This window comes from Hibiscus syriacus, unplaced genomic scaffold, assembly GCF_006381635.1.
Source record: "Hibiscus syriacus cultivar Baekdansim isolate YM2019G1 unplaced genomic scaffold, ASM638163v2 tig00110676_pilon, whole genome shotgun sequence".
NCBI classification, from domain to species: Eukaryota; Viridiplantae; Streptophyta; class Magnoliopsida; order Malvales; family Malvaceae; genus Hibiscus; species Hibiscus syriacus.
The window spans coordinates 2,204,132-2,218,302 of record NW_024062820.1 but is presented as its reverse complement, the minus strand read 5'-3'; the positions used below and the strand labels follow the sequence as shown (position 1 = coordinate 2,218,302).

Below are 14,171 nucleotides of genomic sequence, written 5' to 3'. Positions count from 1 at the left end.
GTTGTGGGGACGGAACCTAATGGTACGAATTAATTGAATCCATACAAAATTATATTTCTATAATTAGATATTGATTAAGAGTAGGAAACTCGATTTAAGTAAACTTTCACCTATATAAGTTTATTTCTTATTAAGTATTTATCTCAATAGATAGATATTATATAATTTGATTAACCCTCAAATAGTGCATAATCACGATCCTCTCGCATTTTTTTGTATTTTCTTGACATAGTATTTTTTTTTACTTGTAATTTTTATCGTTAAGAATTTTTACGTAAATCTTGATGTTTTGTTTTTCTTTCACTTTGTAATTATCGATATCTATTATTACAGTTGATGCAAAAGTCATGGAAATAGATTTCTCTTCACCTCTATGAGACGAGTTTTGCACTATAATAAATGACTTTCTCTACCTCTATGTGACGAGTTCTGTATCTACTGTAACAAATTACCTAAATCTTAAAATAATTATCAAACAGTCCATTCTTCAAAAAAAAAAAAATTCAACCCATATTATTCTCAAAACTTAGTGTTATCCAATAATTATAGGATATTTAAAAGGCATAGATAGAGATGGTCAAAATACCTAAATTCAATGGTTCTTGATCTGATTCGATCCTATAGGGTTTTTTTTTAAAAATTTTTGGGCTCGGGTCGAGCCAGACTGGGGTCGAGTTCAAGGTGAGAAAATCACCGACCCGTCCTGGTTAATTTATATATATAAATATTTAATATTCTAGGAATTTTTATTTTATATTATTAAAATATATTATTTAGTTATTAAAAATATAAAATTATTATAAAATATATTATTTTAATTGTTTAAAATGTAATAAGTAATTATAAATATATTATTATAAAATATATTATTTTAATTATTTTAAAATATTAATATATTATAATCGGGTTGAATTAGAGTTTTAATTTAAAATTTAGGGTGAATTCGGATGAAAAAAAGATCTAAATTTCATCTAAACGGGATAGAATTAGATATAAAATTTATATTTTCGAGTCGAACAGCTGAAAAAGGGACCCACCCCGTGCCCAACCCTAGGTAGAGATGACACTTCTTTGTTAAGAGAATCAGATTATACCTAACTATATCATGTCCAAAGTTCGAAGCCAAGCTATGGTCCATTTTCCAAGGCTTTGAAACCCAGGCAAGCCTACGTACCCATGGTTGCCCTGGCCTTGAAAGGTTTTTTTCGTTTCACCTAGCCTTGAAAGTTGAATATCAGGCAAAAGGACACACATTGGTAATAAATTATTTTATAATTTCAATATTAATAGTTAAGATAAAATGAAAGAGTACCAAACCTAACCGTTTAAATCAGTGAGTGGCCATGGTTGCTGTCCAAATGCAAATATAGTATTCCCATTCAAGTAAAGGTGGTTGAAAGTTTGGCACATGGAGTGTAAAAATGACCAAACCCTATATCGAGCGATGGATCGAGAGCCAGACATAGTAATCCAAAAAATTTAAAATTATCATAGATTTTAAGTTTTTTAGCTATTTGTCAGCTAATTTGCGTGTCTCTTACTCTTTTATAAATTCCTCTTTTAAAAGACGAAGAATTCTTGTTTAAAAAGTTGAGAAATATTACAGTAGTAAGTAGAAAGAAAAAAAAATAGATCCCCACTAAATGTTTTAGATAAAAAGGCTAGGAATAAGAAAGGTTAACAGGAACAACTATGTTGTCCAGGGTCTACATGAAGGCTAGAGAGACGAAAAAAGAGAGGATCTTTCTATTTTTCTAGCTTCTTATAGCTCAGCTTTTTGAAGGGTTTTTTTTGCAGGATTTGGAATTTGGAGCTCTTCTTCAATAAAGGTACATACATATATGATCTTTTCAAAGCATTTTTGTTTGTATAAATTTCTGGGGTTTTGTCAGTTATGCTGTTCATGATCAATGTGATCTGTTTCTTTTGGCTTTGTGTGAATTATGTTCTCGGGGGAAGGAGTAGATAACATGATCGAGATTCCCCTGTTTGCTCTTAGTGCCATCTGTTGGTTCAAAGTTGTTTTTGTTTGATTCATTCATGGGGGTGGGCGACCTTAGCTTCAGGCCTATGACCTACTTGATTATTAGTGTTGGGCATTTTCTCACTGGCCTTCTTCCTGTTAATCTTCATGCTAATCTACTTATAATTGTGATTTACAAAAGTATACATGTCTTAACATTTGTTCTTCATTAAGAATTTTTGGATCATGAATAGCCTGAAAATTTCCCAAGTAATACAGGCCTTTATACGATTCTCGGTTTTTTTTCAAAAAAAACCAGCAGGTCGAATCGTATAATCCTGCTTTTGGATCAAGACAATAAAAAAAAGGTTGACCTACCGGTTTTTTTTGTCATTGGGTTTATTCTCATGGTTAGACCAAACCAGTAATGCTGGGAGTATGGGGAAGAAAGGAAGTTGGTTTTCTGCAATTAAAAGGGTTCTCATACCACACTCCAAGGAAAAGCTAAGCAATGTAAGTTCATATCTTTACTATATCATCTGTGGTTTTGATTTACTATGACTATGGATGTAGTATGATTGTAGATGATGTTTATTGTTTAATTGCATCATTTTTGTATGGTTAAATCCTTGCAGGGATCGGATAAAACGAGTGGTAAAGAAAAGAAGAAGAAAGACCTAGGAAAATTAAGATATGGGGACACCAATTCCTTTATTCGCCTCTTCAGAGAGCCCAGCAGTGTTGAGAAAATTCTTGGTGAGGCTGAAAGAGAGCAGAGAATAGTATTCAGGCCTCCGGCACTCCCGGAGCAGCCGGCGACACTGCCTTTCGTTCCTCATCGAGCTGCTGCTCCAAGTAGTTCTTCTCATAGGATTGCTTCCCCGAGGTCTGCTTCTCTGCCGCGAATCGCTTCCCCTTCACAAGCTCCTTCTCCACCACGAACCGCCTCTCCGAAAGCTGCTCCGCCAACAGTTATCCGTCCTCGACTGGAACCAACTTCAAGGAACAATCATGCTTCAGCTACAAAAGTTCAAGCGGCCTATAGAGGTTACATGGTAAAATGTTTTTACTTTTCTTATTAACAGAAGATTTCAAAGTGCAAATTTCATGGAGGCAAATATTCATATGCTGTAAATGAACATAATTCCCCTTAAAAGCTTCCTTGGGCAATAAGTTAATCACATTGCTCTTAGTTGGCGATTTCGTGTCGTAGGATTATACACTGTAGAGCCCTTTGCATTGATATGTTTTGCATCAATGTTCGTTTGCCAGATTGATAATGTTGAAGCTAATCATACAGGCAAGGAGAAGTTTTCGAGCTTGGAAAGGCCTTGTGAGGCTTCAAGGAGTTGTGAGAGGTCAGAATGTGAAACGCCAAACTACTACTGCGATGAAGCATATGCAGCTTCTGGTTCGAGTTCAGTCTCGGATTCAGTCTAGCCGGATCCAGATGTTAGAAAACCAAGCACGACAACAGGCTCGGTTTAAGAACGATAAAGAAGTGGGAAGTACCTTGGGTAAATCAACCTTCATTCAGGCGGTAAGTTTTCATCCAGGGGATACCTTTGGGGAACTTGACGTAAATTAGAGATCATATGTTTCTGCTTGTTTAGAATGAGTAACTTGGTCGAACATCGGATCAGTTTGTTGCAGGCAACGAAGACTGGGATGATAGCTTGCTAACGAAGGAAGAAATCGAGGCAAGAATGCAGAGAAAGGTAGAGGCCGTCGTCAAGAGAGAAAGAGCCATTCCCTATGCATATTCCCATCAGGTAGGTACATTTAGCACACCAATTCCCTTTAGTTTGACTTGTATAAGTCCAACTACCATTGATTTAAAACCTTTTTTTTTGCATACAGCTATGGAAAGCTACTCCGAATTCGGGTCACGCGGGTGCATCAAACATTCGAACTCGCGGACCATGGTGGTGGAACTGGTTAGAACGTCAGCTGGCTTCTAGCAATGCTCCTGCAGAAGGCCATGGCATGAAGGATTTCCGACTTACACCAACAAGGCCAAATTCTGAATTGAAGCCTAGTCCAAAACTGCCATTGGGCAACAAGAAACATCAGTTTATACTCGACGATATGGACACTCCGACACCGCAATCTAAGAGATTAACCACGCTTCCAATTACACGACCTATGCAAACTCCACCTAGTGGAATCCTGGAAGGAAGAAGTTCAGCATTGTCGAAATATTCAAGACCGAGAGCTAACGGAGGGGATTCATCGTTTGACTTGCTCTTGAAGGATGATGACAGTCTCACTAACTGCCCGCCATTCTCGGTTCCGAATTACATGACACCAACAGTTTCGGCCAAAGCCAAAGCAAGAGGCAACAGCAACTCGAAGGATATCTTTACGGGGACGCCAGAAAGTGAGACGTCGAAGAGGAGGCTTTCGTTCCCTTTGACACAAGGGATGGGATCATTCAAATGTAGCAAAGGGTCTTTGTTTCCAGGCATGGATTCAAGCACTCAAAGGGGTTTAGATAAGAACCGATCACTTCAATCCATAGGCAATTTGAGTGTGGATTCAACCGTTTCAATGCCTGCAGCGGTTGGAAGAAGGCCATTTAACCGATTTGTTTGATCTTTTTTTTAACCTTTGATTACTTCATTTTGGTGTTTATCTTGTGTGCATGGTGTCATGGTGAGTTGCAAAATTTACTGATTGTAAGATAAATGATAATGATAATAATATCTGCATGGATTAATATACGTGTCACTTAACCATTTTTTTAACAATATGTACCTAAAAGTGTAACAGATAAAACATTAAACATATATTTTTAACGAAAAATTCTTTAGACACAAAAATTCAATTTAAAATATAATTTAGACACCTAAAAATGTATTAAGCCTCTCACCGTTTACAAGTAATAGTGCCAATTTCTTGACCAAGAATTGACTAGCATGATTGTGAGTCCATATGAATCTATCTTCTAAACCAGGGATTAATATCGTTCGATGATGAATGTTTAAACACTTATGTAGACGATGTCTTCGAGCTCAGGACCGGACAACAATTATCTCATTAATCACTGAGATCGTTTGGTTCGTATAAGATCCATTTTAAGCAAGGGCGGATGCAATAAGCCCCATACGGGCCAAGTGCATCCCATGATTTTGAAAAATGATTAAATTTAATTTAATGTGTTAAGAAAAAAGAAACAAAAAAAATTGTATATCCATTATTTTAAAAAATATAAAATTAAAATTTTAGAATTATTCTTAAATTTTTAAATCTGTCACTGATTTTAAGTCAATTACTCTCTACGAAAATACATTTTTTCTGACATATATCTTCGACTCCACTTGACTAATGAAACTTAAATTTTAAATATTAATTGAGAATTTTTAATCATTTGTTCTATAGATGGTTGATCGATGACATACCTCTTTTTTCGTAAAATAAATTTATTTATAATGAAAATAACCACTTCACAATGATTTATGTAGTCCTATGCAAATGGACCCAAACCCTAAACACAAAATTACACATGGAACTTCACAAAACTATAAAAAAAGACCTACCACCTACGCCTAATACTCCACATCAATGCCCTACCGACATTCGGATACATAAATACAACAATTTAAATAAGAAACATAACTATGTAAGGACAAATTTTATGTTAAGAGAGAAATTTATAATATTTTAGAAGAGAATAAAATTATAAATTTTAAAAGATAAAATAAATTATCAATAAAAAAATATAGAAAAATTTAAAATATAAAAGAATATAAAATTTTCAGGAGACGACAGTTTTTTTTCGTGTCTTCTATTCATCTCTAGTTTTAAAACTCCTAAAGACATGATAAGATAATTTTTCGAAATAATCGATTAACAGATTAAATATTTGTGATTAAACTTAAAAAAATAATAAAAATAATTTTTCTAAATTGATTTGGAAACTCATTTCCATGTTTTCAAATATTTCAATATTTTAAGTAAATGAAGTTAGAGTTAATTAAAATCGAATTATTGTATCACACTATGCACAATAAAAGTTCAATACATATAGAATAATAATTTTTTTATCAAGTTAAGGTGGATTACATAATAATATCTATTTTAAATACTCTCAATTACTTTGTAGCAATCGTTGGTGCTTAAATTCATGACCTCTAAGAACAACAACAATTTTTTTTGGCTAATCTAGACCGACCCAGGACACACCTGGTTTTGGTTGGTGAGTCTCCTAGTAGAGATTTTTTGCATACACAATGAATCGAACCCGATACCTAGCTTAAGTGATATCAAGATGTTTACCGCTTGAATCAACCCCGTTGATACAACGATTTCTTTTACAGCTGAGGTAAATAGATTCGTACACTTACAAATAATAATACGAATATGATACAAATATTTATAAACATTTTTTTATTTATTAAAAAAATGCATATTCCCTTATATGATTAAACCAAGCATTCAATCAACCTCGTAGAGTAGCTGTGAAATGCTCGAACAATAACTCATGACATTGGTTGATTGCCGATTATTTATGCTTCCTTGAATTCGCAACTTGTTCGATCGGATAAAATTTTTGATCAGTTTGATTCAATTCAAAAAGTATTTATTCTGTATCTTAATCTGACTTGACTTGAAAAGATATATCATCTATTTGACTTTAACATGATTCAAATTTTTAGAATATAAATCTCGTCTAACATGATATAGAATAAGGATTAAATTAAATAAACAATAGAAATGAGTATTATAACAATTATTCATAAATTTAGCTGAAGAAATTACACTATTATCCCAGGTCGGGTCATGTTCGAATATTTTAACCCTTCACCCGAACCCGGCTCGACCCGACCTTACTCTTTTATAAAATTTGACCCAACTTAATTCAAATTCGAAACATTTTTTTGAATTGATATTCAATATTTTTTTATATTTTTATTAGTTTAGGGTCCATAAGTAATTTAAACAACAGTTAGGGGCAATGCGATAAAAGTAGGAGTATATATTGTTCATCCATTCGGAAAAAATGAAAACAGAAAGACACTGAAACTAGGAGAAAAGCAAAAGAAAAATGGCATTGAAATTCGACAGTTTGAGTTTTCAGTCCCTAACACTTCCGGCTCTTCCAGCAATGGCGAGTTTCCGATCCCCCAAGTTTTGCATGGCTTCCAAGTTAGCCCTTTTCTAATTATTTATTTATCATTCTTCTAACTTCAAAGTATTGTTGAATATATTTTCTTCACTAAACTTCTTTCATGCAGGCATAGTCTATAATAATAATTTTTGAATAATCTGGATTATGAAGTGATTAAAAGATTTTATTTGTTCAATAATTTTTTAGTCTATTAACAACGTATACACCTTGCATATGCAGTTAGTCGAAGTCAAATCTTTTATGGAAAATAATATTTTTCTTTTACTATTGAGGCCAAAATCATCTCAAATGTTTTTCGAGGTCTTGAACAAAAACTAAAAAATAAACCCCTATAAAACTATGTTCCGTTACTTTAGACAATTAATTTAATATTTTATTAATAAATTATAGAAAAATGAGTACATTTTTTTCAAACAAATTGTTTTCATTGTTTTGTTAAGAAAGCATTTTAAAAACAATTAAAAGAACATAAATAAAATAAATAAAGGAAAGTGAATATGACATGAAATTTGATTCTGAACACTAAATAGAAAAAATGAAGAATGATGTATTATTTTACTGTTAGATTAAGATTGAAGAAGACTAAAAGTTTAAAAATATTTCATAACTCAAATAGTAAGATTAAGGGAAAAAAATATTATAATTAGATTTAATTTAAAATTAAATCTAATTAAAGAGAGTCAAAAAATAAGGAGAAATTGAGAATGTTAAGTTATTAAAAATAAAAAATTAAAAGCCATTAATAGTTTTTCTGATTAAGAAAGCCCCTAATAATTAAGGTGAAAAATGGGGTCTTGAGCTAAAGTTCAGGATGCTCTCTTATTAATCGATTTAGGTTTAGGCCATTTATTAAAATAATAATGTATGTTTTTTATTAATTTAGAGTAAGTACAAGATAATATTTGTTTAAAGATAATCTTAATCATTTGACATTAAACGCTCACACTCTTGATATTCCATGTACTCGAACTTGAGAAGCACCGAGATTTCAAAGAATAACAATAATATTTTTTACAACTGAGGTCACTCGGTTCGTGCTAATAATAATGTATTTGTAAATATATAGAAAATGTTTAAAAATAAATTTAGTGATATGCAATAACATAATGAAATTCAACGTCAATCCACTTGATTTTTTATCCGCTTTATAAGAGAAAATATTCATGAATATATTGGTATTTCTTAATATTTATAGATACCTATTTGAATACCTATAGGCTATATCCTATATAGATGGTCAGCGAAAATGTTAATAATTTGGCACATCACACTATGTGGCTGAATAAAAATACTTAATAAAAATATTAAAAGGTAACTAATATGGAAGGAATCATAAAATGATTAATAATTTATAATTTATAATATTATTTTTTATTAAAATAAATATTTTATAAGAAAATAAAAAATTGCGTACATTTATTTATGATAAAAATTATAATAGTTTAATATGAAATTCTAAAAAGCATGCTTGACTTATAAATTATTTTTATGGTATAAAATTAAATTGAAATTAAGTAGGTTCTGATCCGAAATAATTAACCAATAAATTAAATATCGATGGTTAAAAAAATTTTAAGTAAGGTTCAATATAGTTAAACTTTTTTAATAATATGTGATAATTTTAAGATATTATATGTTTAGAATATTTATTAATCATTTTCAACGTATACATATTACATATATAGTTGCTTGAACTTAATACTTTTAAAATAATGGTAAATCATAAAGTTGGTAACTAAACTTTACTCTTTCTCCTATTTCATTTATTATACTTTAAATTTTTTCAATTTACTCATTGAACTTAATACATTGGGGTTTTTTTGGTCAATTGTTTTATCACTAATGGTTTTACAAATAGTCTTTATATAGATGCAAAACGACGTCGTTTTCGTAAAAAATTTATTTTTTTAAACAATGTCGTTAACTATTTAACGACGGAGTGACCAAAAGATTCAATGTATTAAGTTCAATGAGAAAATTGAAAACTTTTAAAGTTCTGTGAGCAAAATAAGAAAGAGAGTAAAGTTTAGTGACGAAATTTGTAATTTACCCTAACAACAACATTTTTCTTTTATTGAGTTCGTTTAATGGTTTGGAGTGTAGTTGAGTCTAATGAATAATAGGGTGCACCTTCCCACATATACGTTTTGACTTTACTATGTAACGAACGACCTGACCTATCTTTAATACCATTAATTCAATTAAATTCCTTACCTAGAAAATTAGTTGCCACATAAGGAAAGGTATATAAATGTGTTTTTTTATGGCTAATTGGATGGTTTAAATTGAAAATTTATTAAGTGCTTTTAATATTGTTGTCAATATACCAAATATTTGGTCGATTTTAAATGTTATTTTTAATTGTGAGATTCAATCATCTTTATATTCAATATTTATTTATATCTTATATTTTTAAATTCACAGTTATTAAAAGTAAATGATATAATTACTTTTAAGAGTTTAAACATTAATAAAATTATCTTATTTTTTTTAATTACAAATTAATATTGTTGTAACTTGTAAGAGTGTTTTTTTTTCATATTCTAAATAATATTTAAATAAATAACTTAAACCCGTCCATTAAGATTTGAATTCATAATCAATAAATTCATACACAATTCTCTAAGTCACTTATGATCATTGTTAAGAATTATGATGGATAATTATTTTTTCATATGTTTTATAATAAACAATAGCATTCTTACCCACTTATTATAATTTTTCAATTAGTAATAATCTTTTATTCCCATAAATATATAGATTTTAATATAAAAAAATTGTTATATCTATTTAGCATTGAGAGATAAAAGAATATTCATGTTATAGAAAATTGTGGTATTATGTTATGTAAATATTTAATAAAAATATATATTTGGATAAATTACATGTTTAGTACCTCAATTATCCCTTTTGTTCTGTTTCGATCACTCAACTATTCTTTGTTTCAAAATCATGCCTAATGTTACGTTTTGATTTCATTTTAGTGACTCGTTGTTAAAAAAATAATGGTGATGCTAACGTAATACTTTAAAAACATCAATGAAAATGTGGTATTTATGGTGACGCATCAACATCACCGTTAATTTTTTAACTTGTGTGACTAAAATGAAATGAAAACGTAACATTAGATGTGATTTTGAAAAAATAGTTGATTGATCAAAACGTAATAAAAATGATAGTTGGGTACAAAACGTGTAGTTTATCCTATTATAATTATACTTTTGGTTTTTTTTTTACAAACTCTATATCTAATTCTAAACTACTTAGAGGGGGAAGAGAACTCTATGGGGGAAATGAGAGTGCTCTTAATGAATCTAGAACCCATAACCTAAAGAAATATTAGGAAACAAATATGATCAGTTTGACCACTAACTAAATATGTTTTCGTCTTTTTAAAACTTACTCCATGGGTTTATTCACAATTTAATCATTTACGTTAAATAATTCTAGGATAAATTACACATTTAGTACCTAAACTATTAGTTTTGGTCAATTTTAATACCTAAACTATTAGTTTTGGTCAATTTTAGTACCTAAATTTTCTATTTTTTTAAAACCATACCTAACGTTTATTTTTCATTTCATTTTAGTACTTAAAAACTTAATGCGTTTAGTACATAAACTATCATTTTTGGTCTGTTTTAGTACCTAAACTTTCATATTTTTCAAAACTTAATATTAAATTTTGAATAGATACGAAAATGAAACAAAAACTAATTTTTTTAATGGCGGGTACTAAAATGAAATAAAATCTAAACTTTAGGCATGGTTTTGAATAAATTAAAAGTTTAGGTACTAAAATGGATCAGAAATGATAGTTTTTGTACTAAATATGGAATTTACCCATAATTCTAAATGAAGGTTATTTGAATCCAGGAAAGTTGAGAATTCGAGAGTTAGATGCATGGCTCGTCGGGGAAAACAAGTTGAAGTCACACATTCGATGCCCCCACAAAAGATCCAGATCTTCAAATCGTTGGACAATTGGGTGGAGAAGAACATCCACGTTCACCTGAAACCAGTTGAGAAGAGTTGGGAACCCCAAGATTTTCTTCCAGATCCCACATCGGATGGATTTTATGAGCAGGTCCAAGAGTTGAGGGAAAGCGCAAGAGAGATTCCAGATGATTACTTTGCTGTTTTGGTTGGCGATATGATCACGGAAGAAGCTCTTCCCACTTATCAATCGTTCCTTAATATGGCAGATGGAGTTGGTGATGAAACAGGTGCAAGTCTTTCTTCATGGGCGATTTGGACAAGGAAATGGACAGCTGAAGAAAACAGACATGGCGATCTACTTAACAAGTATCTTTACTTGTCTGGTCGAGTCGACATGAGACAAATCGAGAAGACAATTCAATATTTAATTGCTTCAGGAGCGGTAAGTAAGTTTAAAGTTTAGAATTTAGGGTTTAGAGGTTAGGGTTTAATATTACTTTCATGTTTTTTATCATTACAAATCAAAAGCAGTTCTTTTGATGTTTTTTATTCTTGTAGGATTTGGAATATGGTTCAAGTGTAAGAATGGTTTAAGGTTTAGAGTTTATGATTTAAGGTTTGTGTTTAGAGTCTAAAATTTAAGGTTTAGGGTTTAGTATTTAATTGCCTCAGGAGAGGAAAGTATGATTTAGTTTTGTCCGTTTGTGTTGTGTTGTGTTGTTTTTCAATGTATTTAGTTTTGCCCTGGTTGGGTGTACTAATTTACTTCATTTAGGCTTAAGAAAGTTTTTAATGAGGCACTCAACTCGGGTTTAGGCATATTTAATAATTAATAAAATCTTTTGCCGAGAAAAAAACTATGTCTCATAGTATAATTTAGGGTTTAATGTTTAAGGTTTAAAGGGTTTAAAGGATTTGGTGATTCAGGGTCTAGGGGTTGAATACCAAACCTTCTTTTCTTTATCATCTACCAATCAAAATTAATCTTTTTGTCGTCGTTTTTTTAATAGGATTTGAAGTTAGAGAACAATCCATATCATACGTTCATCTACACATCATTCCAAGAAAGGGCAACTTTCATTTCCCACAAGAACACGGCCAAACTCGCTACAGAGAACGGAGACATCAAGTTGGCTAAACTATGTAGTTTCATCGCCGCAGACGAAAAGCGACACGAGACGGCCTACACTAAGATCATCGAAAAGCTGTTTGAGATCGATCCCGATGAAACCGTCCGAGCATTTGCCAATATGATGAGGAAGAAAATCACGATGCCTGCTCACTTGATGTACGACGGAATAGACGAAAACCTTTTCGACCACTTCTCGAATGTTGCACAGAGACTTGGGGTTTACACCATCAAAGACTACACAGATATTGTGGAGTTCTTGGTGGACCGATGGAAGGTGGAGGACCTAACTGGACTTTCGGCTAATGGGAGAATAGCTCAAGATTTTGTGTGTGAACTTCCTCAAAGGCTTAGAAGGTTGGAGGAGAGGGCTCTATTAAGGGCTAAGCAGGCATCCAATGTGCCCTTCAGTTGGATTTCTAGCTGAGCCTGTAGGACTTATTAGTGTGTTTCATGGACCTGTCGTTTGTTTTTCTAGTGTTTTGTTGATGTTGTCTTATGTTTGTGTATTTGGGGTGTTTCTTGTTGATTTACCCACGTAGTAACTAATGTACGACTTTTGACATAAATAATAAAGCTACTGGCTACTTCTCTTTATCTACCTTAGATTTAGACAATAGCTATATCGAAACTTAACTGCTCCTTAAACAAAACTAGGAGAAAATCACCTTCTAGCGTACTCTCTAGCACTTGAACACTCCTAATACGTACAAAAGACCAGAGTTCATCTTCTTCCGTTTATTAAAATGAGAAAGATTTTGCTAGTACTATGATTAGTTAATTTATATCCTCCGTCATGATGTCTTGACATTGAGATGCCTTTACCGTGCTGTCATAGTGGAGACGCCTTCTCTCTGACTGAATGTGTTGAGTTGTCTCCACATTAATTGACGAAAAGAGTCAAGATACCTCTGTCAACCAAGGGAAACAAAGGCCTCCACCCTCGGACACCATAGAATTACCTCCGTCGGGAGTCAAGATGCCTTCACTCTAAGTTTACAACTTATGGAAATTACCCAAAAGGATGAAAAACCTCCTCTCTTGAAATATGAGTGACTACTTTATGTTTTAACGAGCGTCAAGACGTCTTTTTCCCTAGTAAATGGTTGTCCCTTGTTCCCATATGTAATAGGGTAAGGGGAGGTAAGATAGTAGGCTGCCCCCAACACCAGGTTGAGAGCAGCTTCCGTAGAAGACCTCCGAATTATGAAATGCCCTCCGTGGGACTCGATCCCACGACCTCAAGGTTAAGAACCTTGTGGGACTCGATCCCTTTTTCCCTAGCAAGAGGTATTCAAACTATTCGTTTCTACCGAGATAAAGATACCTTAATCATACAGAAAGAAATTCACTGCGTGGAGGTGCCTCCGCTATGCCTGTTGTACATTACTGCAAACTGAGCTACCCCATCTAAACTGGGCACAAGTGTTGAGATGCTTCTACTACTCCATTAACACTCTTAATATTGACCGAAAGTGTTGGGATGCCTTTGTCGTGTTAATATGAATTACTAACTCCGTCCCACTTAAAATATCTATTATTGACTTTTTTAGTTAGTTTTGTTGAACTTTGACTCTTTATTTTTTTATAAAAATATGAAAAATATATTTTAACAACATAAAATCAAATAATTTTAAAATATATTTTATTAAAATATTAAAAATAATTGTGGTCAAAATTTTAAAAAATTAACTTTAGAAAAGTGAATAAAAGACAATTTTAATGCCACATAGAGTATTACATTACCACCTCATACGGCATTAGAAAACCTTCACCTTAAAGCCCAGAGATACCTCTACATGATTCTTGTAGGGTGAAGTTGTCCCACACTTTAGCTGTCACTGCTATGCGGGTTATCCAGGAGTGTCGGATACCTCCGTACTGCAGCTGGGATTCCTCTGCTACAACTATAAGCATCAAGATACCTATGCCCATACTAAATAAAAAAATTCAAATAATATTTTAAGTTAAAACATAAAAAATTACGATTAGTTATAAATTTTATTCAA

At 32.0% G+C, this 14,171-nt stretch overlaps 2 protein-coding genes across 3 annotated transcripts; both read left to right on the top strand.

Annotated features, from left to right (window-relative positions):
• Positions 1–1,626: 1,626 nt before the first annotated feature.
• LOC120137896 (protein IQ-DOMAIN 14-like) lies at positions 1,627–4,682 on the top strand. 2 transcript variants are annotated; one of them, XM_039153536.1, is made up of 6 exons: positions 1,627–1,829; positions 2,379–2,476; positions 2,599–3,018; positions 3,264–3,503; positions 3,607–3,735; positions 3,824–4,682. In XM_039153536.1, the coding sequence occupies exons 2-6, from the start codon at positions 2,402–2,404 to the stop codon at positions 4,556–4,558; spliced, it is 1,599 nt and encodes a 532-aa protein (XP_039009467.1). In that variant the 5' UTR covers positions 1,627–1,829; positions 2,379–2,401; the 3' UTR covers positions 4,559–4,682. The 2 variants fall into 2 exon arrangements, with proteins under 2 accessions (XP_039009467.1, XP_039009466.1); XM_039153535.1 differs by lacking the exon at positions 1,627–1,829 and having other exon boundaries at positions 2,216–2,476.
• A 2,306-nt stretch (positions 4,683–6,988) lies between these two features.
• LOC120137899 (stearoyl-[acyl-carrier-protein] 9-desaturase, chloroplastic-like) lies at positions 6,989–12,759 on the top strand. The gene is made up of 3 exons (XM_039153538.1): positions 6,989–7,111; positions 10,971–11,475; positions 12,044–12,759. The coding sequence occupies exons 1-3, from the start codon at positions 7,011–7,013 to the stop codon at positions 12,587–12,589; spliced, it is 1,152 nt and encodes a 383-aa protein (XP_039009469.1). The 5' UTR covers positions 6,989–7,010; the 3' UTR covers positions 12,590–12,759.
• Positions 12,760–14,171: the final 1,412 nt, after the last annotated feature.

Coding starts and splice junctions, on each gene's coding strand:
- LOC120137896 (XM_039153536.1), top strand. CDS start 2,402: ATGGGGAAGAAAGGAAGTTGGTTTTCTGCAATTAAAAGGGTTCTCATA. Junction 2,477..2,598: donor CCAAGGAAAAGCTAAGCAAT/GTAAGTTCATAT, acceptor AAATCCTTGCAG/GGATCGGATAAAACGAGTGG. Junction 3,736..3,823: donor CCTATGCATATTCCCATCAG/GTAGGTACATTT, acceptor TTTTGCATACAG/CTATGGAAAGCTACTCCGAA.
- LOC120137899 (XM_039153538.1), top strand. CDS start 7,011: ATGGCATTGAAATTCGACAGTTTGAGTTTTCAGTCCCTAACACTTCCG. Junction 7,112..10,970: donor AAGTTTTGCATGGCTTCCAA/GTTAGCCCTTTT, acceptor ATTTGAATCCAG/GAAAGTTGAGAATTCGAGAG. Junction 11,476..12,043: donor ATTTAATTGCTTCAGGAGCG/GTAAGTAAGTTT, acceptor TTTTTTTAATAG/GATTTGAAGTTAGAGAACAA.